Below are 23,808 nucleotides of genomic sequence, written 5' to 3' on the forward strand. Positions count from 1 at the left end.
GGGGGGAAGAAAAGGCATAAAATAATATTTTAAAAGCAGTTTCCTGTAACTGTCCAAAACCCATACATAAAAACATATATAATACAGAAAGCTTGAAAGTGCTCTTCAAAAATATCTATTTGATTGTATATATAGCACAGACCTCTTTTCACACTTCAAATGTTGAATGGGGGGGGGGGGGGGGGGGGACTCAAGAAAAAAGTTGCATAAGAATCACCTTTTACTTCCTAGTACAAGGAAGAAGACTAAATCAAAGCTCCTGCAATTTCTTCAGGATTTAGAAATTGCTCCTGCAATTTCTTCTCTATACTTGCATTACTTCCCCATTTCTCTAATGTGTTTTCTGTAAATAATATCTAATCCAGAAATATACAACACATTGCACATGAAGATCCTCTCAAAGGCCAAAACTGCAAAGCACCTATCAAGACGAAACAGTAGAATCGTAAGAAAGGTAGAGTGAAAGCAAATCTCAGCAGGACATGGAATCCATTCCACTGCATTGAGGGAGCAACAAATATATCTAGACATATCTCTGAAAAATAAGTGTTTAACCTGGCCCTAAAAACATTCCCAAGTTGTTCTAGTGTTTAATTACCCTTACAGTTGGAAAGCTTTTCTTGATAGCCAACCTAGATCTACATTGCCACAAATTAAGCCAATTATTTTTTACCCTACCCCCTCTGGGGACAAGGAGAATAATAGATCATTGTCCTCTACCTAATAAACTTTTACAAAGTAAAAGACTTATGTCCCCTCCCTCAGTCTTTTCTTTTCTATACTAAATAAACCTAATTCCTTCAACCTTTCTTCATGGTTCACACTTTCTAAAGCTTACTCTTGGTGCTTTCCTCTAGACTATCTCCAATTTGTCTACATCTTTTTTAAAAAGTGCTGTTTCTGAAACTGGACACAGCATAGCACTTCAGCTGAGGCCTCACCACTGGCCAAAAGAGAATTACCTAGAGACAGAAGCTACACATAAACCTGTTTAAGTCATCAGAAACTGTTTGAAACTTACAACAGAACAGAAGTTTAGTGCACATAAAGCAGTTTCAAAATTGCTGAAACTGGCTTAAGATAAACCTGGTTGGATACAGTATCGTACTTAACTGATATGGGTCAAACCAGTTTATGAATATTCCATCCCAGACCCAACACAGCAGTTAAATTAACTAGGGGGACTGTGATTTAACTGCTCTGCTGTTGATTTAACTGTGTACAGTATTTTCCTCTTTAAAAGACAAGCTTCCTTAAAACATACAGACTCAAATTACTACTTCTCTCCAGAGATAATATCGTTCCAAAGAAAATGGGAGTGAAAAAGAAGAGTATGAAGCAAGTATTTTATGGGAAAAGAGTACATCCCTGCATAGCTCAGTATTGTAGATGTGTGTACTTTAGGCTGCCAAGATTGTCAAGGTATTGAACTGGTAGCATTTTGCTATTGTCCTAAAATTCACTATTCTGTTTATCAGGATGTTATTGCTTTCCCCGTCTTCTGCTAGTAAAGGGAGAACACACAGGGTGTGAACACACAAACACACGACCCTTTTTCCATTTTGGGATGCTAAGAGGTCTAGCAGTATCTTCACAGCTTGTTCAACTTCTTTTCATACCTCCATCAAAACTACCAGTAGGAGGCAGCATTGACTCTGACAGCAGCACCAGCAGCAGCAGCTCTGCACTGCATAGTTAGGAACTAGCTTCATTCTTCTGTCATTATATAAGCAAGATGACACTGTTCTCTAATCCAGGCAAAGCTGATAAGTACCATCAACCTGTCACTTCCTACATTTCAAATTCTAACATTGCAGCATCAAAGAGTTTTTACATTTCGATTTCTTTTGCTGGCAGCAGTCGGTAGCCTCTCATTCTCCCACGGTGTTCTAATGCAGCATTTGCACACCGGGGTTACTCCCAGACTGAATAGCAGGTCATCCCCTACTCACTGAGCTCATCTGTGGCCCATGTGCTAGGCAATTTAGATCCAATCAGCCCTTATTTAGCTCAAGAGTAATGAGCAGCATAGTGACACAGACTTAAGCCTGACCCTCAGGACACTGCTCATCAAGCAGTAAAACTGTGACAAAATCATTCATCTTCCACCCGCTGGCAAGAAATAATACTCGCACTCACTGTATTACTTTTTCAAGATATAAAAAAAGTCCTGAATTTTCATGATGTGAGACATTAATTTGCAGAAAGCTGAATTCCCTTAAACCCCCCTGTTGCTATGAGCTCACCAGGGGGAAATAGGCCTTAGGAGACTGAAATGGAATAAAGAAAATTGCTTCAGCTTTCTTTTCATTTTAAATAAGCCTTAAATCTGACAAGAGATATCCTAAAGAGAGAAGAAATATATATATCTTGTAAGGTAACGAAGAAACAATCAAAATTAAAAGACTTGAATGCTATTTGCATTTAATATTTTTATTAACAAAAATATGTCTTTGTTTAATAGCCACAGCAAAAGAAGTTACTGAATGAGAAGACATTTTTTACACCTCCTGCAAAGAACGAGAGAGGGATAAGGGAGAGAAGTTAAATTGGGGAAAATACAGTTTCAGAAGTGAAACATTTAAACCAGAAAATAAATCTGCATTTATGTTCTTCAGGGAGCACATATTTTTCTAAACAAATACAGGGTCCTAACCAGCAGGTACTCAGTACACCTGGAAATTATTTTTCTTCTTTTTTTCTTTAAGAAAATGAATTTGGTGGATTTACTCTTTCACAACAGTAAGTCTTGTACTGCTGAGAGGTAGGCCACAAACAAGCTCCTGTGAATTAGCTTTTACTTGATAAAGTAAAAAAAAAAAAATAGAGTGGGTGAAAAATGGAAGAGTTTTTGAATCTGTAGAAACAGGAAAGAACTGCATATTTTCATAATGTATGTTGAGCAGAATATACACATTTCCTTAGCTTCAAATATTTGCCATAATTAACACCATATGGGCATCAGCTAGTAGACGTTGGTCAAAACAACTTTAGTGGATTCCTTAATTTCAGAAGTTATATTAGTTTGAATTAAAATAATTCCAAGAAAAGTGCACTTACATTATTACAATGCAAGCTAACATGAACTTGAGTTTAAGAAGTTATTCAGCTCTTTTCTGGTCTCCATCTACTCATTCAAGGAAACTGATATTAAAACGATATAAATAAATACTCATGGTACTTCTGTGAACCAGAAGCACAGCTAGAAACAAAACAATGAATAAAAACGTGTTTCCGATAGGAGGGTACACAGCTGTGATGTACTGTACTGTTTCATATATTTGCAGTTACTCCCCAAGGCTGAAGACACACAAGCAAAACAAAATTGCAGCTTCTGCCTGACACAGAACACAAGAGGGCAGACAAAGGTAGACCAGATCATTTGAGTCAAATTGTTTTACACAACTAATTCACAAAGAAAACACCTGAAAAACGCAAATCTTAGGCACAGGAAAGAAATGAGGACCGATATATAGGCTTAATAGTCAGGCACACCTTGAAATAAATATGTCTACCACTGAAATCAGCTAAGAATGTCACCCAGATACCCATGCTAAGTACAGACATTCAAAAAACCCAAGCCTGAATTGATTCAATTTTTGCAGGTTAGTTTAACGTGCATAGATTGAACTGATTTGCAAGTGAACAGACATTCACTTTTGATTCCAGAAATGCAGGCACATGCCTGCACTGGCCCAGGCCAGAAGCCAAGGAGGGGCACGGGAGGCACTACAGCAAGCCCTCCCTTCCCTTCTGTAGTGGCCAAGGGAAGCTGAGCTGAGCTGAGGGGAGAAGAAGGGATGGGCATGGTCAGGCCTCAGCAGGCCTCGTTGCGGGCAGGTTATGCCATATCAACCTCATTTCCTTCTACGATCAGGTAAGTTGCCAGCTAGATAGGGGAAAGGGAAATGAGGTTGATGTCATATACTTGGGCTGCATCTACTAATGCATCTCAACCCAGATTAAGTACGTCATCTTCCCACTCTACTCAGCCTTGGTGAGACCACAACTGGAGTAACTGCATCCAGTTCTGGGCACTGCACTTCAGGAAGGATGTAGAGAAGCTCAAGAGAATCCAAAGCAGGGCCATGCACATGATTAGAGGCCTGGAGAGCAGATCATATAAGAGGCTGAAAGACTTGGGACTGTTCAGCCTGGAGAAGAGAAGACTTAGAGGGGACTTGGTGGCGGCCTATATTAAGGGTGTACATCAGGGCCTGGGGGAGCATCTGTTCCCCAAGGTCCCCCAGGGGAAAACAAGAAACAATGGGCATAAACTAACTGAAGATCATTTCAGACTGCACATAAGGAAAAACTTATTTACATGAGTCGAGTGCTGAGGGTCTGGAACAGACTTCCCCCCCCCCACAGGGGGTACAGTCATCTACTCTGGCAATCTTAAAAAAGCATCTTGACACCCACTTTGCTGGGGTCATCTCATCCCAACAATCTTTCTGGCCCAAGTGCAGGGGGGCTGGACCCAATGATCTTGTAGGGGCCCTTCCAGCCCCCAACATCTATGAATCTATAGGATGCCAGGGGCTGGAAGGGACCAGCCTGAGCAGCAACCAGCTGGGAAGGGCCCTGCCCCCGGGGCCTGGCCTGGATCCGCCTGCCTTGCTCAGAGCTAGGCCTGGGGCTGTGACCTGAGCCGGGGTGAGGGGCGGTGGCAGCAGGGCTGGGAGGGGTGGCTATGGAGGGGGTGGGGGTTAAGTGGTAGCAAAGCTAGGGAGGGCTTTGGAGGCTGTGGCCACCCCAAAAAACTCACCTTAGCCCTCATAGTCACCCCTCCCAAGCCAACCACTGCTGCCCACCCCGCACAGGTTGCAGCAGCTTTGCCTGCCCCACTCCTGCCCGCAGAACAATCCCCTCTCAGCCCCCGCACTGGGAGGAAGCTTGTGGTCCACAGGACACCATGAGGCTGCTGCCCCTGTTAGGATCCCTGTCAGGTGTGGCCAGATGGTGGCTCGGCATACCCCTTAAGGTGAAAGGGGCAGGGAGAGATTTTATCTCCTCCTCCCTCCCCTCTTCCCCCAGGGGACCCAGCCAGGGTCTGTCTGGCCAAGGTGCAGAAGCCCCTGTCAGGGGGCACTTAGCCTGAGCGGGGGTGAGCAGCGGAGGCAGCAGCCAGGGTGGGAGACAGGAGGGAGCGGGGAATAAGCCCCCTCCCTGCCTGTTTTGCCTCAGAGGGCCATGCTGGGCTGGGATCTGGCCATGCCCTCACCACTGCTCTGGCTTAAGTGTGGAGGGGCAGGCCAGGGTGAGCCCTGCTCTCTGCAGCTTACAGCACAGCCCAGGGCTGCAGAGCATGCTGGGGACTCTGATTTAACTTCAGGCAGGAAGGGGTCTGGGACAGTTCCATAAACTGGTTTGACCTCAATCAGTTAAGTCTGATACATTTAACAAGGTTCATCTCAAACTAGTTTTGGCCATTTTGAAAGTGATTTATGTGCACTGAACTTCTGTTCTGTTATAGGTTTAAACCAGATTCTGATCACTTAAAAAAGTTTATTTGTAACTTTCGTCCCTAGCACCAGTATTTGCACTGCAAACTGCTACCAAATTGCTAGAAGAATTTATATACAAACACACCTTTCCAGCATCCACCTGTACTTAAAACAAACAAACAAAACATTATGTCCAGTTCCAGTGCTCTGAGGTATTTAGTTACTGATTTTTTTTTTAATGTTCATTTAAATGTCAGTTAACTTTATTAAATGATAAAGTAACTGCAGAAACCCTGGATAATTAACTATAAGCCAAGGTAATAAAAGAATAAGACCACAGTTAGATTTTTCCTTTCATACACTTCAGCCCTTGTTCATAAACAATATATACTGAGGTCTATACAGTATTATTAATATGTACTTTGGTACTACAACCAATAATGGGACCCGATTAAAATAGACACACAATACCAACTCATAATAACCGCCAGTCCTTGACCCAGAGACCTAAAGAGCTATAAACTCTTATTTATATTTTTGATACAAGCTGAGTCACAAAATTCCATGATGGCTAGGGACAGAAGTTACACACAAACTGGTTTAAGTCATCAGAAACTGATTTAAACCTGTGACAGAACAGAAGCTCAGTGCACATAGCCCAGTTTCAAAAAGGCTGAAACTGGTTTAAGATAAACCTGGCTGAATGTAGCATCAGACTTAACTGATGTGGGTCACACCAGTTTATGAAACTTCTGGCCCAGACTCCTTCCTGGTTCAAGTTAAATTACATTTCCCCCAGCATCCCAGCATGCTTTGCAGCCCTGGGCTGGGCTGGGTTGTACTGTCTGCTCCGGCAGAGAAGGGTTCGGGGGCAGGAGGAAGGGACTTTTTCTCCTTCCCCACCACATAAACCCTGGCTGGGGTCTGGGACCAGGGAGGGGGTTAAACCCACCTTCCTCCAAGTACAGAGCTGCCCTGCTGCTAATCTTAATAAAACTTACTGCTGGCTGCAACTGCGGACTAGCAGCCCCCAACTTCTGGCCTGAGCCACTGCAGGCATGTGGCTGTATTTCCTGTATCAAAAGTAAATGTGTGCCTAGTTGTTTCTCAGATTCATTTCTGCAGCTTAGACTAACCTGAAAAGACTGAATCGATTCAGCCTGGGGCTTTCTGACCATCTGTACTTAGCCTAAGTAACTTGTTCAAGGTCATTCAGGATGCTCAGTAGAGCTGGGAGCTGAACACAGGCCTCCTCAGTTCTAATACAGTATCTTCATTTTAAAACGATCCTTCCTTTCTGGTCATTAGGCATCACAGGGGAAAGTTCTGAATTCAATTTAGGGAGGAGGTTGATGGCCATACTTCTGAAATTGTTGAGGGCCATTCCGGACTACAATTTTCTAAAGTTCAGCATTAGAAAAATATATATTTTTTTACATAGACTAAGATTGTAAACCCCCTGAGAAGGGAAAAAATACTTTTTTATTCTCTTTATGAGCTTATCTACCGACTTACATGACAAGAGGGAGGGGAGGAGAGAAGCTCCTGATGGGCTCAGACTGCTTCCCACAGGGCATTTTGATGGCATAGTGTAATACACACACACACAAACCCCACCACAAACGAGTATATATTTCCATAGCAAAAATATGCTGGATTATCCATTCCCATCGTGAATTTATCATTTCACCCCAAGGGCCAGATGAACTGCAACTGAATAACTATATGTTGTTTTGCCTCTGATACAATTATTAGAGATAACTTTTTAATTAGAGACTTTTACCTGCTTGGCACACATGCAGAGGCAAACAAGTTAAAACCAACATGCTTTCAACTGAAGCCTCGTAACATGGTTATACTATGGAAACATAGGAATTCCACACACCATTTACCTTGATTAGTAGCATTTAAAACTGTACAGCCTTGTGAATTACAATACCCACCAGTAACTTCAGCAAAAAGACTAGTCAATGTAATCTAAATCTGCATGAGTTTTGGGTGGAACTGTGAACCACTGATCTACATACAGCCGACAGGCCACTGGTAGTTGTTTAGTTTAGTTTAAGAAAAATATTTATTTTGTCTTCATCCTCCATTAAAAAGTATTCTCAACTGCTGCTGTGTCTCCCTCCTCCTGTTCCATAACAACATTATCACGGTTCTTTAAACTAAAAAATAACGCAGCTCAGGTAAGTTCTAGGGACCACACATTTTAAAAGGGGACTGTTAATAACAAACAAAAGCTTTTTCTTCCTTGCATGAGCAGAACCATATACACAATTATTATATTCACAGCTTTTTCTACACCTATATTTGTTTTTCATCTAATCCTTAAGATTTGGCTTAAACTTCCAAAAAGCTACTGAGATGCCAAAATAACGTCAAACATTTTACAGTGATCATTTTTATTTGCGTTTCTAGTGTGTCCCCCCCCCCCTTTTTTTTTTTTTTTATTATTATCCTTTCCACTAACTCTCTTTTTCAGCTCAGAGTTTCCTTACTAGCGCAGAGGAACCAGACAAGGAATTCAGTGTGGGTATAGAACCCCTGGTATAGAAGGTCACAAGATCCCAGTCAATCCCACTCAAGTAGGGGAAAAGTTCCCTCAAATTTCCACTCAAATTTCCCTTATGTATAGGGAAAGCAGAGGGAGACTTCTTGAAAAACCTTCTCCTCCTAACAAAGGCAGCTGTGTAAGGAATACATGTGTAGAGGGCTACAGACTCACACAACAGCTTTTCCAACCTATGCATATCTCCTCTCATTGCAAGGGACTCAGCACTGCTTTGGGAGGCAGCTATGGGGATCTATTCTCAGTACAATGCAGCTTTCTAGGTATGCTGGGCAAGTTATGAAGTATTAGTTCTACCAGGGCTGCACAACAAAGGAGAAAGGGTAGGGGGGAAGAGGGAGTCAAAGAGGAGAACGCAGGCAATAGGAAAGGAGAAAAGGGCAAAGTGAAAGGACAGAACAGAGGAGGATGTTGACAGTAGTACAGAAAATAGTGCAAGTTAAAATGGAAGCCAAATTTTCTAATCTTCTCTTGCATTATTGAGTTTCTACAAACATCCTCATTCATCTTATTTCCAATCAAACACAAAGTCCTTGATTCATCCCAAATTGATGCCACCACCTTTGGGTGCAAAACTAGACTCATGGTTCCAGTGGCAGAAAGTCTTTTGAGCAAGCCCCTAATTTGAGATGGATTTAGGGCTGCCTGAAAAGGACATGGCAATAATTTGGAAACTAGTGTTGTCAGAATTCTGGCCAGTGGGAATGTAGCCTGAGCGCCAGTCCAAAAATATGCAAGTGCAAAACTTTAACTATACCTTTACCTAAATTCCAACTTGGAATGTATCTGATTACGAGATCTTGAGGAACTTATGCAAGATCTTGTGAAATTTATACAGGTTACATGGTGTGTGAATTACTTTCAAGAAGAGAATCCTGCAATGATTCCAAAAAGTTGTGCCTAATGGCCACTGTCTGTATATGCACAGTAAATTACAGTACCATGCACATGCATCTCACATAATTATGTAAAACCACAGTTTTCACTTAATTTTCTTATTTCCTACCGTCTTAGCCAAGCAGGAGAAGCTGTAGTAGACATACTTTTAAATCACACATTTTTTATAAATAATTGTGTTGACTAAGTATTATGTTTGTGGTAGCTCTCCTGCCTTGCTTGGATATCGGTAGTAAATCTCTCAGTAAGCAAAGATTACCAGAGCTCAGCAATTGTATTACAATATGCCATAATCACATCTCAGCTGTAATGTGAAGCACAAAGCAAAACAACAAAATAATGAAAATATAAAGCTCACCATAATCTGAGGCTCTGTATGACTGCAACAAAGGGATTTCTTCATATAAAAGATATTTTAATACATTTTTAAAAATTCTTCCTCTACAAAAAACAAATCATAGCCTCTGAATGGAGGACAGTAAGACAAATCCATCTTTAGTTGTATCAACAATGATTAAATGGACAATGTTAACTCTTCTTCAAGCACTGATTTTCATTATCTGTGGAGTCCACAGTAGATATGTACACAATGTGTTAGCTATGGTTAACTGTTACCTGTGTATAACCCTAAATACTATGGAAGTTACTAAGAAATATTCTTTTTCCTTATGTCATTTTATAGTACTTGTGTTTCTCCCTTGAGGCAGGGAGATGGATTTAGAAGGCCTCTTGAGGTTCCTTCCATCTCTATTTGATATGAAGTAGGATCTCCTGGGCCATTCTGACTGTAGTTAAAATGCTGCAAAGGAGATGACTGGGCATGCTCAGTGGAGAGCTTCAACCACTGGAATGCATTCCTTTTAGCGATCACTACAACTCATTAGATATGCTTCAGGCCTTTGTCGCCCCATACCTAATTTTAATAGCAGGAAGTGGAGATCTGTCAAAAACTTTTTGAGAGACTCTCTTTTCATTATTGTGATTAGTTTGAAATGCAAGGCAATTATGCTACTTAGAGATGTGAAAAAAAAAAAATTAACACAGCACTTTACTTTCAGCTCAGTGTATTCCCACGCCGAGCACAGTGCATGCCCAAAAGAGGTATTGCGTTAGCTTGACCTAGGTCACCTGGTGTTTGTATATAACACGTGTTTCAGCAGGGCTTTTTGGTGCTTTTGTCCAATAGTTAATTGAATCAGCTTTAGATAAATGCACCAAAAAGCCCCGCTGAAGTGCGTGATCTATACAGACACTAGGGAGCTGGGTCAAACTAACACACTTACTCTTCTGGTAAAGCACTGGTTTTTTGGGTGTTTTTCCACATCTGTGAGCAGCCTTAGGTGTTCCAGGGTGATGTGCATCCTCATGGATGTTTAAACGAACAAAGTGAGGAGGGGAACCTCATGGCTGAAAGCTTGTCCACCAGCTCCCCCAAGTACACAATTGGTCCAGGAGAAGATGAAAAAAGCCTTGCCTCTGAGCAAATAAAAGCTCACACAGTAGTAGCCATACTGCATTTGGCATACCCATCTTCAGGAAAGGAATGTTTGAGAATCTGAACAGCTTTCAGGGTTATAAAAATGGGAAAACTTTAATGTTCAGTGTTGAATACTCCAAACAAATGTAAGAAGATTTTCTATACGTTTTTAATTTTAACATACTCCACCTTTTTAACCTGTGTAAATGACAGGCTCATACTCCATTTTCACAGTGAACACCATATTCTTTGCTGTGAGATGTGCTGGCAAATATTTTACACAAGACATTAATTCATTTTTGCTCTATGGTGATTAAAATAACTAAACATACCCATTCTTCTTCCCCACATATAAAACTCTTTAAAAATATTTTGACACCAAAAAAAAAAAAAAAAAAAATCAATTCATTTCTGTTGAAGAACTACTTGAATACTATCTATAAGAGCGGACAGGATCTGCAAGGGTTCCTGTTACCTTTCTAATGGACACACTATTGGAAAAGCCTTCAAGGATATAATTAAAAAATGTTATACTAGTATAAAAAAGGGATGTCTGTTTCAAATGCTCATTTAAGAAAAAGAAAAGGGAAAAGAAAGAATATAAACACACTTACAAGATCCTACCCCAAATTTTAGCTCACAGCAAATTTTCATAGGTATGTTAGAAACTCTTGGAAATAAAGGTTTACAGCTGAAACGCTGATGGACCTTTACTCATAACAACACGGATTACTATAATTAAAGAACAGTTTTTGGCTATGGAAATGAAAGACTGCCATTTTTACAATAACCTCAAATAAAAGCAAGCGGGAAATCAGAAATGTGATTCTAGAAATGTAATGAGATGTGTTAAAGGGAATTTCTAAAACTATTTGACATTCTAAGCTTTAAATACCGAGGCATTTAGTTAACATAACCAAGTCAGTATTTTCATAAGGCTACTTAATCAGCAATAAAGAATGCTCCTGTGAGCCATCATCTTGGGTTAGCAGAAAGTGGCATATGAAGTTATTATTTCCTAACAGCCTAGAGGGAGCCGCTTCTCTCTTTAATCAGTGATCTCACTTCCTTACTACCTGTAAATTCTCTGTCTTACAGTTATAAAACCATTACACAGTACAGTGTACAGAAAAATTACATTTATGCAAGGTCTAGAATTGTATTCCCAACTGGATTTTAAAACAGGAGAGACTGTTACTGCAGTCATTTAATCCTTTTCTAAGTCAGAGGCAGCCAAGAATGAGTATCATCAATCTACTTAAGCCAATGGTACCTTAACCTTTGCTTGGCACAAAGATTCAAATACATACATTGGCCCATATTTTCAGGGAGGGAGGGGGAGGGCTATATAATTAACCTCTATTTTTAGAATCACAGAATCCTTGAAAAATAGGGCAGGAAGGGACCTTGAGGTCATCTAGTACAACTTACTCAAGGGAGGATTATTCCTATCTAAACACCATTCCAGACAAGAGTTTTTCTAACCTGCTCTTATAAACTTCCAAAGTTGGAAACTTCACAACCTCGGTAGGTAACCTGTTCCAATGCTTAACCACCCTTATAGTCAGAAAGTTTTCCTAATATTCAACCTAAATTTCTCTGACTGCAATTTAAAACCATTGTTTCAGGACCTATTACCTGAGGAAACAGAAAAGAGTCTACCTTCATCATCGTTATAATCACCTTTCAGGTATTCAAAGACTGTTATCAAATCCCCTACTCAACCTTCACTTCCCTGTGCCAAATGATCCCAATTCTTCCAACCTTTCCTTGTAAGTCATTGTAACAGGACAGCCTGCCAGCAGAGCAGGGGTTAAAGGGTAGCCCTGCAGGCCAGTCAGCTGACTGGGGGCATTCACAGGACTGGGTGAGAGCTCAGGTCAGAGCTATATAAGCCTGGATTGAGCTAGCCGTGGGACAGCCAGTCCAGGCTGTGGCAGAGCGTGGGGCACCTGAATGCACCAGGAAACTAGAAAACAGCTCTGCATGCCAGGGCACAAGACAGAGCGACTGGAAGAGGAAGAGACACGATATAAGCAGGCATGCTGCCTTTATTATTTTTCTTTGTTATAGCCCAGTCCCATTAGTGCCCGAGAGGCATGTGATAGCTTTGAGCCAAGCCAGGGGCAGGCTGTTGCAAGCCCGGGGTGGGAGAGAGAGAGGGGCAGGCGGCAGCCACCGAGGCCTGGGGTCCAGCAGACAGAGGCCAGGGGCCTGGTGTAAATGTGAGCTAGAGAACAGGGGTTCCCAACCTTTTTTTACTGCGGACTGGAAAACATATTTGAATTTAATTGGCATATTTAAATTTAATTTTACGTATTTATGTTTAATTTTTATGTGCGGGGGGGCAGTTGCGGGAATCTGATTGGGTTGGGGCACCACACCACCAGGGGACCCTGCAGGGGAGGGGGCTGCGCAGGCGTTTGCCTGGGGGTCCCAGTTGGGGCTGCTCAGGAAAAAGGGGCTCCACTGCCTTCCTTAGGAGCAAGCAGCGGAGCCACATCCCTGCCCTCCACCCCAGGCATTTCTCCACGTGCATCCCCCCGCTCTCAGCCGTGGGTGGGGCTGAAGCATCCTGCCTGGCCCGCCATGGGCCCTTGTACCTGCTGCACTGGCACAGCTGGGTGCAGCCATGGCAGCAGGATCAGGATGGGGTGCACATAGCCGGCTGCCTCCCTCCCAGGGCTGCCCAGCTTTAGCACCACATGTGACTACCAGCAGCCCAGCAGCCAACACTTCATGGCCTGGTAACAGGCTGTGACCCAATGGTTGGGAACCTCTGAGCTAGAGCCTCAAAACCAGGCCTGATGCAGTGGCCCTAGGCTACTCAGCTAAAGTAAAGGAGCACAGGCTGTGGAGGTCGAAGCCCCAACAGTGACAAGAGTAATATCTGCGTGGCATGGGGCACGGTGTAAGGATGGTATGAAGCCCTGCAATTAGCACTTAAGGCAGGAGCTACCTACCATGAGGTTCTTTGGAACAAAGACCAGATCTGGGAAGCCCTGGAGCAGCCTCCCCTTTGAGAATGAAAAGGGGCATCAAGATGTGGCAGATGAATGAAGGGGAGGCTGTTCCCAGAAGTGAACTGAAATAAAGGGGACTCTGGGATGCCTCCAGGGGTTCTCAACTGCCCTGGGGATGGTGCCTTGTAACAGTCATGTTTCCTAGGCTTAAAATGATTATTATTCCTCTCCACTGGACTTTTTCTGCTTTGTTCTCATCTTTAAATGTGGCACCCATAACTGGACCCACTATTCCAGTGAGGTCTCACCAGTGCTGAATACATTAAAGCATCTTAATACAGTACAGTAACTACTGACCCTTCTTGCAACAAACACACAATTTACGCAGACTGAGCCTGTGTTTCACTATAACCCCCCCGATCCTTTTTTGCAGTACTACAGCCTAACCAGTTGATCTCCAATCTGCATTTGTGCATTCGATTTTTTTCAACGAAATATAAGACTTTGCACTTGTCCTTATTGAATTTCATTCAATTAATTTCAGAACATTTCTCCAGAAACAGTTCTTCTGAATTCTAATGACAAATTCCAAAGTATATGAAACTCTAGCTACTTTGGTGTCATTTGCAAATTTCCTAAGTGTGCAGTCAATACCACCCTCCACATTGTTAATGAAGTTATTGAACAGTACCAGACTCAGGACAGACTCAGAACAGCCACTGATGTCCAGGGATCCTGGTTTACCTTGTTTAAAAAATTGCAAATTCTTCGATTAAAAAAAAAGCAGCATCAAATTCTCTCATTAAAAAGCCCCAAATCCACAATTAAAATGAAATGCCACTATATATGTAGTAAAACATCAGTAAAACATTGTGTTCAATTATCTATATCTATATACAGTAAAAGTTGCATTAACCGGCATGCTGGCTTGTATGGTAAAGTGAAACCTGAAGTGCCCACCATGGCACTTCTGGTTCCTCCAAGTCCCCACAGTCCGGGGCAAAGCAGCCTGCGCTGCCAAGCCCCCACGGCCCAGGGCACAGCAGGCTGCGTGGGGCTCACAGGAGGGTAGGAGATGAAGCAGGAGGATCGGCAGTGCCCTGGACACAGCGGGAGAAGCGGAGGCCTAAACAGGCAAAGACACCTGTTTGGGCCTCTCAATTAACAGGCATATTTTGTTATCCGACACCCCCCATTCCCCAATGTTTTACTGATGTATTTACAATTTTAAAGCAATTCGGAAGCCCTACTAGTGCCTCAATCACTATAATAAAATTAAATTCTAAGTACCTATAAATTTTGGTATTTGATTTTGGGTTTTTATCATAGAAAGATTGGAGTTCCCCCTGCCCCCTTAGCTCACCAGGACGCAGGTCCAGGCCCCTCACTCTCCACCTACAGCCCCACCCCAGCCCTGCTAGTACTTCTCATTCCCTACTTGCAGGCCTCTGGGGCCCTGCTGGGGCCCCTCACTCCCCACCCACAGCCCCCCATCCCCACCAGCCCTGCCAGAAGGGGCCCCCAGCTGCTAGGGCTATGGGGCCAGGTCCCCAGATCTGCAGCCCCCTGGCTGCCCGCCCGAGCCCTGGCTGCCACTCATGGGGGGTGGCAGCTGCTGGGACAGAGTGGAGCATGGAGCCTGGCTCCTCATCCCTCCTGGGTGGCACATCCATTGGAGGGGAGGGAGCAGGGGTGGGCTGCCTGCTGCAAACTCAGGGATCCCTGCCCCGCTGCCAGCTCTGCTGTGCCCTGGCAAAACCCCCCTTGCCCTTCCACTCGCTCAGCCTCTTGCAGCGCCCTGGCAAAACACCCCTTGCCCTTCCACTCGCTCAGCCTCTTGCAGGCTAGAACTCTGCCAGCCTGCAGAGAGCTCTTTGCAGAAGTGGAAAATCCATGTGTTTCTCCGTTTAAAATGAAAAATCCACAATTTTCTTGGTTAAAAGGGAAAATCCGCATTTTTTTTTCCAGTGGGAAACAGAAAACCTAGTTCCCTAATGATGTTTACTCTTTGAGCATGAGGATCTAACTAGTTATATCATTTCTGTCTGGACTGTATTTCCTTAGCCTATTAATAAGAATGTCATGGGACACAATGTCAAAAGCCTTAGTTATGTCAAAATATATCACATCCTCTGCTCCCCTCACATCTATAGATCCCATCACCTTGTCGCAGAAGGAAATCAGGCTGGGTAAACACAACTCATGCCCTTAATCTATGTTGGCAGACCATCTTTTTATCCTTTAATGTTATTTTTCTCTTGTACATGGATGGGGCTTTACTTATGTTCAAAAAATCATTAGTGTAAGTAATAGGATGTATGGATTTTATTCCCAGGACCTAACTGACAACACAGGATTTTTAAAAAAATCCCTCCCCTTTTTAACAGCTGCACTACGTATGAAACCCACAATCCCTGGAAATCTCCAGCTCAATTAAGTTGTTCAATAGCCAACTTTTTACAATACCTAAAATTCTCCCAACCTCATGATGCTTAAAAAATAGCACACAAAAGTGTTGACATTTTCCCTACCAGTTAAAATGGAAAATACTTCTGACATCTCTCATTTATTCCAACATAATAAATCATACACTTTTTAAGCTGCCTGAAAACTACTGAACTTTGAATTTACACACTATTGAGTGTTGCAGTGATAATATCTATCGAGATAATAACAAAGTACCCAGCTAAACAGAAGTCTTCCATACAGGTCAATTTTTTCTCACTATTCATACTGTGCAGTTCTCAGTGCCCTCCCTTACAAATGTAGACCTCGCAAATTCCAAGTAACTGCAGATCAATAACTACCTCATGATGGCTCACATGGGAAGATGCTTTTCAGCCCTCCGAAAGTAGTTTTGGCTTTAAATAGCCAACTACTTTCAAAGTAAATTAGTGGACAGAAAGAGGTTTATTGCAGGAAGGGCAGTTTGGATGATGGAAACTGCACCAATATATCAAGGTAAATTGATTATTAGTGATAAAAATGTGAATTCCTCATTTTCATCTTTTCCTACTTCAGTCTTGTGCTTAACTAAGACCTACTGGTATACCACATTATTATATTCAAGTGTCTAGAGTGAAAAACACATGATTGGAAAGTTGGAGCTACCTCAGTAGCTTAGTTCAAATCAATCTTAAAAGGGTGCCATACACAGAGGAGGTGGGCTTTACTCATAGTGCTTTCAAAGATGGTGGCAAAGGAATGATCTGGCTACTAATTCATAACAAAGAGCTTCATAACAGGCCCCTTATACTTTCAATTATCTACTACATGTACTACTACATAGAGAAAGATATTATAAAAACAGTGGCCTGTTTGGCAGTTGAAATTCAGCATTTAATTTGGAATTCATGGTTTTTCAGAAATACCACCTTCCTTTTCTCCCATTTCAGTGAGAAATTAATATTTTAAACACAAATACAAAACTTGACGGCAGCCTCTGTTCATGATTTGCAACTTACCCAAGCCTTGCCAGAACAACCTGAAGGAAGTTCAGGACGGTATTGAGTTCAGCTCCTCGACAGGCTGGCAGCATCATACTAAATCCATCATTCAGCAACTTTTCCTGGGAAAGGTGTATGCAGCTGCTGGTCTCAAACACTTCCTGGACTCCATCAATATAAGTGGAAAGTAGTATCCAGAGATTTTGTTTTTGAGTATAATCATTCTTATTTACCAAGAACTCCCTGGCTGTTTCACAGAAAGCATTTGAGAGTTTCTCAGCAAGGACATGAATATCCAAGTTCTTCTCAATGTACAACAAAAGGAAGGCAAAATAGCCTCTCCAGATGAGAGCCTTCTGGGAAGTGCTGATGGAAGATGGGCGAAGGACACTCAGGAGAGATAGCACCCTACCTACAATATCTTCTGTGCCTGCTATAGTCGCCAACACAAGGGAAAGGTTAAAAAAGTTCTGCAGCCCCACTTCCGTCAGCTCTTGCATTCTTTTCTGATGGAACTTGGAGTAAATTCTGCACGTAGGTTCATATATATGTAAAATAAAAAACAACAACAAAGAAAGGTTTCTTAAAAGCAGTTCTGTTTGTTTCCTTGAAGTGCAGCAATAAGCCATATTTTATGCCTTTACTTATAGTAAGAGCATGGTATGAAAGCAACACTTTTCCATTTTAAAATTAAGTTTGCTCATTTAAACTTGCTCTTTTAAACTTGCTGGCTATTGAAAACCAATACTTTCATATCTTTCTTCCAATCCAGGGATTCTCAACCCAAAGATGAAATCTAACTATGTTTCTGCAAGCATCTAACCTCCAACAAAATCAAACAAAACAAACGAAAGAGAGAGAGATTTAAACTAACACCACTGAACAAACCATACTGTGTCTTTGCTGATTTCCTTCAGATTTTTTTATACAGCACTAGCAACCTTAATCTGATGCAAAGGCAGCAACCTCCTTGATAAGCAGTTTATATCAACAGCAGGATGTGTTACTAGTGCTTAGATTTCTGTATTACAAAAGGGTTTCTGGTGAAGCTCAAACATATTTGCCTTGACCCCCCCCGAAAAACAGTTTGGGATCTCTGCACTTGAGAGAATACCTTTGTGTTGTGCTGTACTGCCACTGGTGTCAGAGCCCCTTGTATTCGGTCACCCTTGATTTAAAAACGGGGGAGAGAGGATGATGACAGAATATTCTTGATAGAGGCTCCTCTTCCTTTGAAATTCTCTACCTCCAAAACTGCAAGCTACACAAACTGGGAAAGCCTTCTGAGAAAGCACCAGCAGAGCCCCAAGGCAGTGAGAACTCCCATTTGTCTGACAGAGAAGTTTAAATAGGGGTTTTAAGGGGTATAGCCATATAACTGATGTTCCAGTAATATATGGTAGTGACAAAAAAGGAGAACTTCTTTGCTCAATTTTACTTTTCATCACCTCTATTTATGCATCTTGTAACTCATGTTAAGAATGCTCGGGGCTATGGCATAGGTGTTCTTTGGGGTAGCACTTGTTTATAATTTAAAATATACATGCATCTCACAATACTTGCACTATTTTTCTTAAGATGTGAGGGAAAAGTAGAGAATGCTTTGTCCCAGTTTTTTAGTTTTGGGGCAATTAAAAGCATGCTGTATTCTTCATCTTCTATTTCAGGCTGCATATAGAGAGAGAGTAGGTAAAAGAGCTCAAAGCAGTGATTTCCTAACCTATCACCTGGAAAAAAGTTAGAAATAATGCTGAGGTTATCAAAGCTAGCCACCAAAAATTATAGCAAACCCAATTAAGGTTGTTTAGTAGTAAATTACTACTGACAGGCATTTATGTTTTCCATGCATCAATTAATGCTTGGTAAGCTGCCGAAAACAGAGTTCATCCCAAAATTGTAGCTGTAGGCTGTTAAATTTTGTTACTTGTATAATTGATTTATTCAAGGTAAAAAATGATGAAGTCTGGGTGAGGGGACTGCCACACACTATGTATTAATATTCCCCCTCTTAATTTAAGGAATAATAAATAAATAAAACAAACTATAAAATGACAAAAATGTAAGTATAATCTGTTTTCATTAAAAACAAACTGATTGAAATGGAATAGTGCATAGATTTGGCAATCCAATATCAGCTTACTTCAACATGTAAGAATGTATAAAACAAATTTTTAAAATCCAAACTTCACTGAATCTTAAAACACTAGAAACAATGGACAACAAGTGATTCTGTCAGGAGAAACACAATGCCTGTATAAGGCCACTGTAATACGATATGTGCATCCTCAGATTACAACCATCAAACCAATTTTCTTCTCTTATATGAAACATATTACATGCCAATGAAATCTTAATAAATGAGATAAATACTACTGGGGGGGAGGGGTTAAATTGTTGTAAGAGTTTGGTACCTGCAGATTTAGTCTACAGTGAAAAAATCCAGTTTCTTAAAGGTTGGATTTTTGTAGCTGAACTGAACTAATAAGAAAGATAGCATTTTAATGTTCAGTGAAAGTATGAAAAAGTATTCTTATTATTGTATTATAAAATGCATAGGTACATCAGATAACTATAAAAAGCATTAGGGCTCTTCTCTATAAGATAGTTGTATAGCTATTTTCATGTTTATTTGTGAAATAATTATTGCTTTACCCTTTTTGATATATTTCAAAATTTATGAAGAAACAAGAGCCCAAAACCTCACAAAGAATTAAGCTTCAGATGTGGAAAATCTGAGATGATCAGAATTATGAGACATGTGACAAGTTAATACATTACTATACCTTCCCTTCATTTGCTTCCAGAAGTGCATTTCACTGGTCTCCATTGCTTTTTTCAATATTTTTGCCAAAATGCAGAGAAAAATGAGGTAACTATTGCTGGACTTGTATAGGTCAGGGCACTGCTGGTCACCACAGCAACTTTTCACCAACTCAAGCATTGACAAAGGGGTTTTATTAACATTTGCTAAACCCTTTAGACCAAGCCAAGGAATGGTGAAGGAACTGTTCTAAAAGAAAAAATAAACCAAGAAAGAATGTGAGGGAAAAAAAAATACCATGTGAATTCTCTATACATAAGCTACCACCTTTAACATGAACAACAAAAGGCATCTTATGCCTACCCACAATGCATCGCCAAGAGGCTTCTTTATAGTCTCTGGCCTGATTATAAATGGTTATGGAAGTCAACATTTGCCCATTTCTTCCATCATGATATCACGTGATACAAGTCACACGTTCAAAAATAATCAATATTTTTAGTATGTGGTTGCCAATTACAAGGTAGTCTAGTTCACTTGTGAGCTAGCACTGATTAGCATTTTGCTTTACAAAAATAGAATAAAGTTCACAAATTGTTTGGACAGATGAAAGCACATGTTTCCTGAAATAAGCAATTGCATGCTTGTAACTAATTTTTTCAGTCTCATCGACTAACCAGGTTCTTGCTGTAATACTCCCAGAGTATGGTAACAGTAGATAAGTTCAAGTTCCAGAAACTGCACAGATTCAAGAAGCACTGAAGATGCATTCGTAACTGTTCCTCTAACACACCAGTCTTGAAAAACAAACAGAAAAGGTTGGTTATTTAAAAAAACAAAACAAAACATAGCACCACATGGATTACAAATAACTTCAAGACTTCCAGCCTGCTGAGAATAATTTCCTTGTGTAAACATTATTTCTAGGTATATAGTTTTGAGTAAAAGCATCTACTAATAGGAGCAGTGAGCTAGAAAATAAAATCTAACAAATATGGGCAATGTCATCCAATAATACTTTGCAATCCAGCAGTTAGCTGTTAAAATTACAATAATAAGTTATGGTGCACATCCTTCACTGCACACACATAGCATTAGACAGACCAAGATTACAGCAACTCGCAACAAAACTAATTTTTTGGTGCAATATGCTTAGCATGGTACAGAAACATCATTGGATGGCAAATGGGGCAGGGACTAAAAGGAACAGGAGATCAAGAACACAGTTCATCAGCATATTCATTACCTCCTCATGTATAACATGGCTTGACACAGCATGTGGCCAGGCCATTCCTGGTGCAGAACAGTCTGGGAACTCAAAGGACACATTTATTTCCCTGTACCAAAAACATAAAGCAGCAATCTGCAGTATTTTCATTAGTCTTAATAGGACAGATTGCCCTTTCTGCATTTCTGAAAACTGTCCAGAGAAGAAACTTCTGCCTGAGAAGACTACACATCTGTCAATGGCATTCAGATGGTCTTGAAGACAGCTGAAGGCACACCAGATAGCTTGAAGCCGTCAGCAAAAAAAAAATTATAAAAGTCCTGAGCTATAGGATTTTCGCTCCTCTCCAGTTCCTCAGCCAAGAGAGGAATATTCTTTGTTCACTGATTTCAAACGTTCTCTTTCTACCTTATATAAGTGACAGAGGAAGATTTGGACCATTAAAAATTAACATTAAGTTTCAAAACTATTTGAACACACTGAAATGTACAGTCTACAATTCTGATCTTTGAAGGCTTACAACAAAACTTTTCTGTGAGTGACGGTGGCATTGGAAAAGGATTTTACTGCATACTCCTAGGGCGCATCCAGATGAGCACTCACGTACTGTCTGCAGCACACACGCAGGAGATCCCAGTATCAAAAAACCCACGTCTGAAAAAAGCAGGACAGCATGTACGGTAGCAGCTTCTGTTGCCTGAAACCGGAGCCTGGCCTGCCAGAGCCAAACTCCTACTGCCAGCCAGGCTCCATACACCACATCACCACTGTTGCAGCCCCAGGAAGCCCCCAGGATCCAAGGTAAGGCTGCTGGGGCCAGTTCAGGTACTGGCCCCAGCCTTCCTTACCCAACCTGGGGCAACTTGCTATGCACCAGAGTACGTGTGCATGAGTGTTCTCCGGGCACAAGTAGCAGAGGCCCAACTATGTGCCACTCTTGTTTATCCCAAGGGAAACACATGTGAGCACTCATCTGGAAGCACCCCCTCATGTCCAAACAAGGGATGAAAATGGACGTCAACTTTGTGCCACCATAAAAATGTTTATGGCAAGTGGAAGTAAACACATGTCCATACCTTCTGTTGCACCACAAATGCTCAAATACGCAGCTGCAACAGAAGGTAGTATTAAATTGGGTAACTTTATTGAGGCCTATGTCTATTTATGACAAGAGTTTGGGGAGTGCAAACCTGCCCGTGCTCTCCAACCACCCAAGACACAGACCCTGTGGGCTTCCGGGGCCCAGTTTTGCACAACTTGGGAATTCCCAGACAGGATCAGGTCCCTCAAGTCTTGAAAGTACCTGCTTCATTTCCCCCACTTACCTAGACATGTCCCACCATGTCCCTGCGTAAGTGAAGAAAGTTGGGTTCAGGGCATGTGTCTGCAAGTGTGGGTTTTCCACTTGCAGACATGTGCCCCATGCAGCAGTAACATACACAAGGGAATACCTCTGCAGGGCTTCTCCTATGCACATATCTGCAAGCAGAGGGTGAGGAACCCCTGTGGGATTTCCCCCCTCTACACTCACAGGCACAGACGCGGAAATCTCCTTCAGAGGAATTCTCCTACACACCTATCTGCAAGTGGGAAGAGTGTCTTTCCCCTCCTTATCCTGCTCGCAGATGCAAATGCTGGGGGTGGAGAGGGTTGGAAAGGAGTAGATTCCCAGATTCGTGCTCTTTGTTGCACAGTCACATAAAGCATACAAAGGATGAGGAAAGAAGGAAATATTACTGGAAGAGGTGAAGGTGAAGGATTGACATGATCAAAAGGGATTAATAATGCAGTTAACCCATTGGAGGACATGGGGGCTATAAAAGCTAGTCCAGGTAAGGGAGGTAAGATTCCAGGGTCTCTGTTAGACCACGTTTAACAATCTAACCTGTGGATGGCTTTTTGTTCTGTTGCCCCCACAAGGCTTCCATGATAGGGCCAGCCCTTTTCCAGGAGGGGTTGGAGGTCATTAATGATGTGTTCAAGCTAGGAGCCCTACATGACTGAGTTAAATACTTTGTTTATTCCTTTTTGATGTCTTCAATTCACCTTTGCTTCATCCAGCAGTGCCCCCCTCCTTCCCTTCCATTTCTATTTCCCTATGCTTTGTATGTAAATAACTTCATTCATTTCTGTTTATTACCCCTGTTCTCTGCAAGCCCATCAAAACATCTGACAACATAGACTGTAGCCCATGAAAGCTCATTCCTCTCTGAATGAGTTACCCTGTCCTACTTTCATATTTAGAAAGCTCTTTTTCACCACCAGGAAATGTGATGTGTCTGACTTCATTAATGCTGATCCAAACTTCCCATAATCACATTACTTTTATCTTTGAATTATCCTCTTATATCTTGAAAAGACTGTCTGCTGAGCTACTGTCACAAAGATGAGGTAGTGTGAGAAAGATGGAAGTGGGCATGTAAAACAAGGGAGTGGAATTAAATGCAGAAACCAAAAAAAGCCAGCAAATGAGGAGAGGATAGTACCTTTTTGTGATAGCAGCAACTAGTCAGAACAACTAACTGCTAAATGTAAGGCCTGGTCCTAAGTTACTGCACTTAGGCCATGTGTAGACGAAACAAGGGGCATGTGCACATGACACTTTAAAGTGGGCTAAATGCTTTTGCACCGCTTTAATGGTGTCAGTGTTTGCATGCCTTGGCGGCATATTATGCATTAATTCCAGCCGCTGTAGGAAATTTGGCAACATAATGTGCCTTAAATGACTTGGGGAGGAGTTTTGTTTGCTGTGCCTACAGCCACGGAGCAAAGCACCAGGCTCTGTGAAGCTCAGGGGCTCTGCAGAAAGCCTGCAGGCAGACTGACAGCAGTCCAGGAAGGTAGGCTCTGCTCAAGAAAAGCAGCAAGACTGATTTCCACACCCCCCTTCCCCCCCCTCGGTGCCTTCCTGTATACATGAGCTGCGCGGGGACCTAGTGCTTCCATCCGCAGCTGCAGTGCCCCCTTGGGACCGCCTGAGCCAGGTGCCTGTGGGCAGGTACCACGGGGGGGGGGGG

The 23,808-nt window shown here is 41.9% G+C and overlaps 1 protein-coding gene across 2 annotated transcripts in view; it reads right to left on the reverse strand.

Annotated features, from left to right (window-relative positions):
- Positions 1-23,808, reverse strand: part of MMS22L (MMS22 like, DNA repair protein) — a 159,108-nt gene that overhangs the window by 73,544 nt on the left and 61,756 nt on the right. For both annotated transcript variants that reach the window (XM_025211564.1, XM_014522926.2), the window contains exons 11-13: positions 20,241-20,360; positions 19,586-19,812; positions 16,821-17,330 (exon numbers count right to left, since the gene is read on the reverse strand). In XM_025211564.1, coding sequence (XP_025067349.1) covers positions 16,821-17,330; positions 19,586-19,812; positions 20,241-20,360 — 857 coding nt within the window. The remainder of the gene's footprint in view (positions 1-16,820; positions 17,331-19,585; positions 19,813-20,240; positions 20,361-23,808) is intronic.

Source organism: Alligator sinensis, unplaced genomic scaffold, assembly GCF_000455745.1.
Source record: "Alligator sinensis unplaced genomic scaffold, ASM45574v1 scaffold145_1, whole genome shotgun sequence".
Lineage (NCBI taxonomy): Eukaryota > Metazoa > Chordata > Crocodylia > Alligatoridae > Alligator > Alligator sinensis.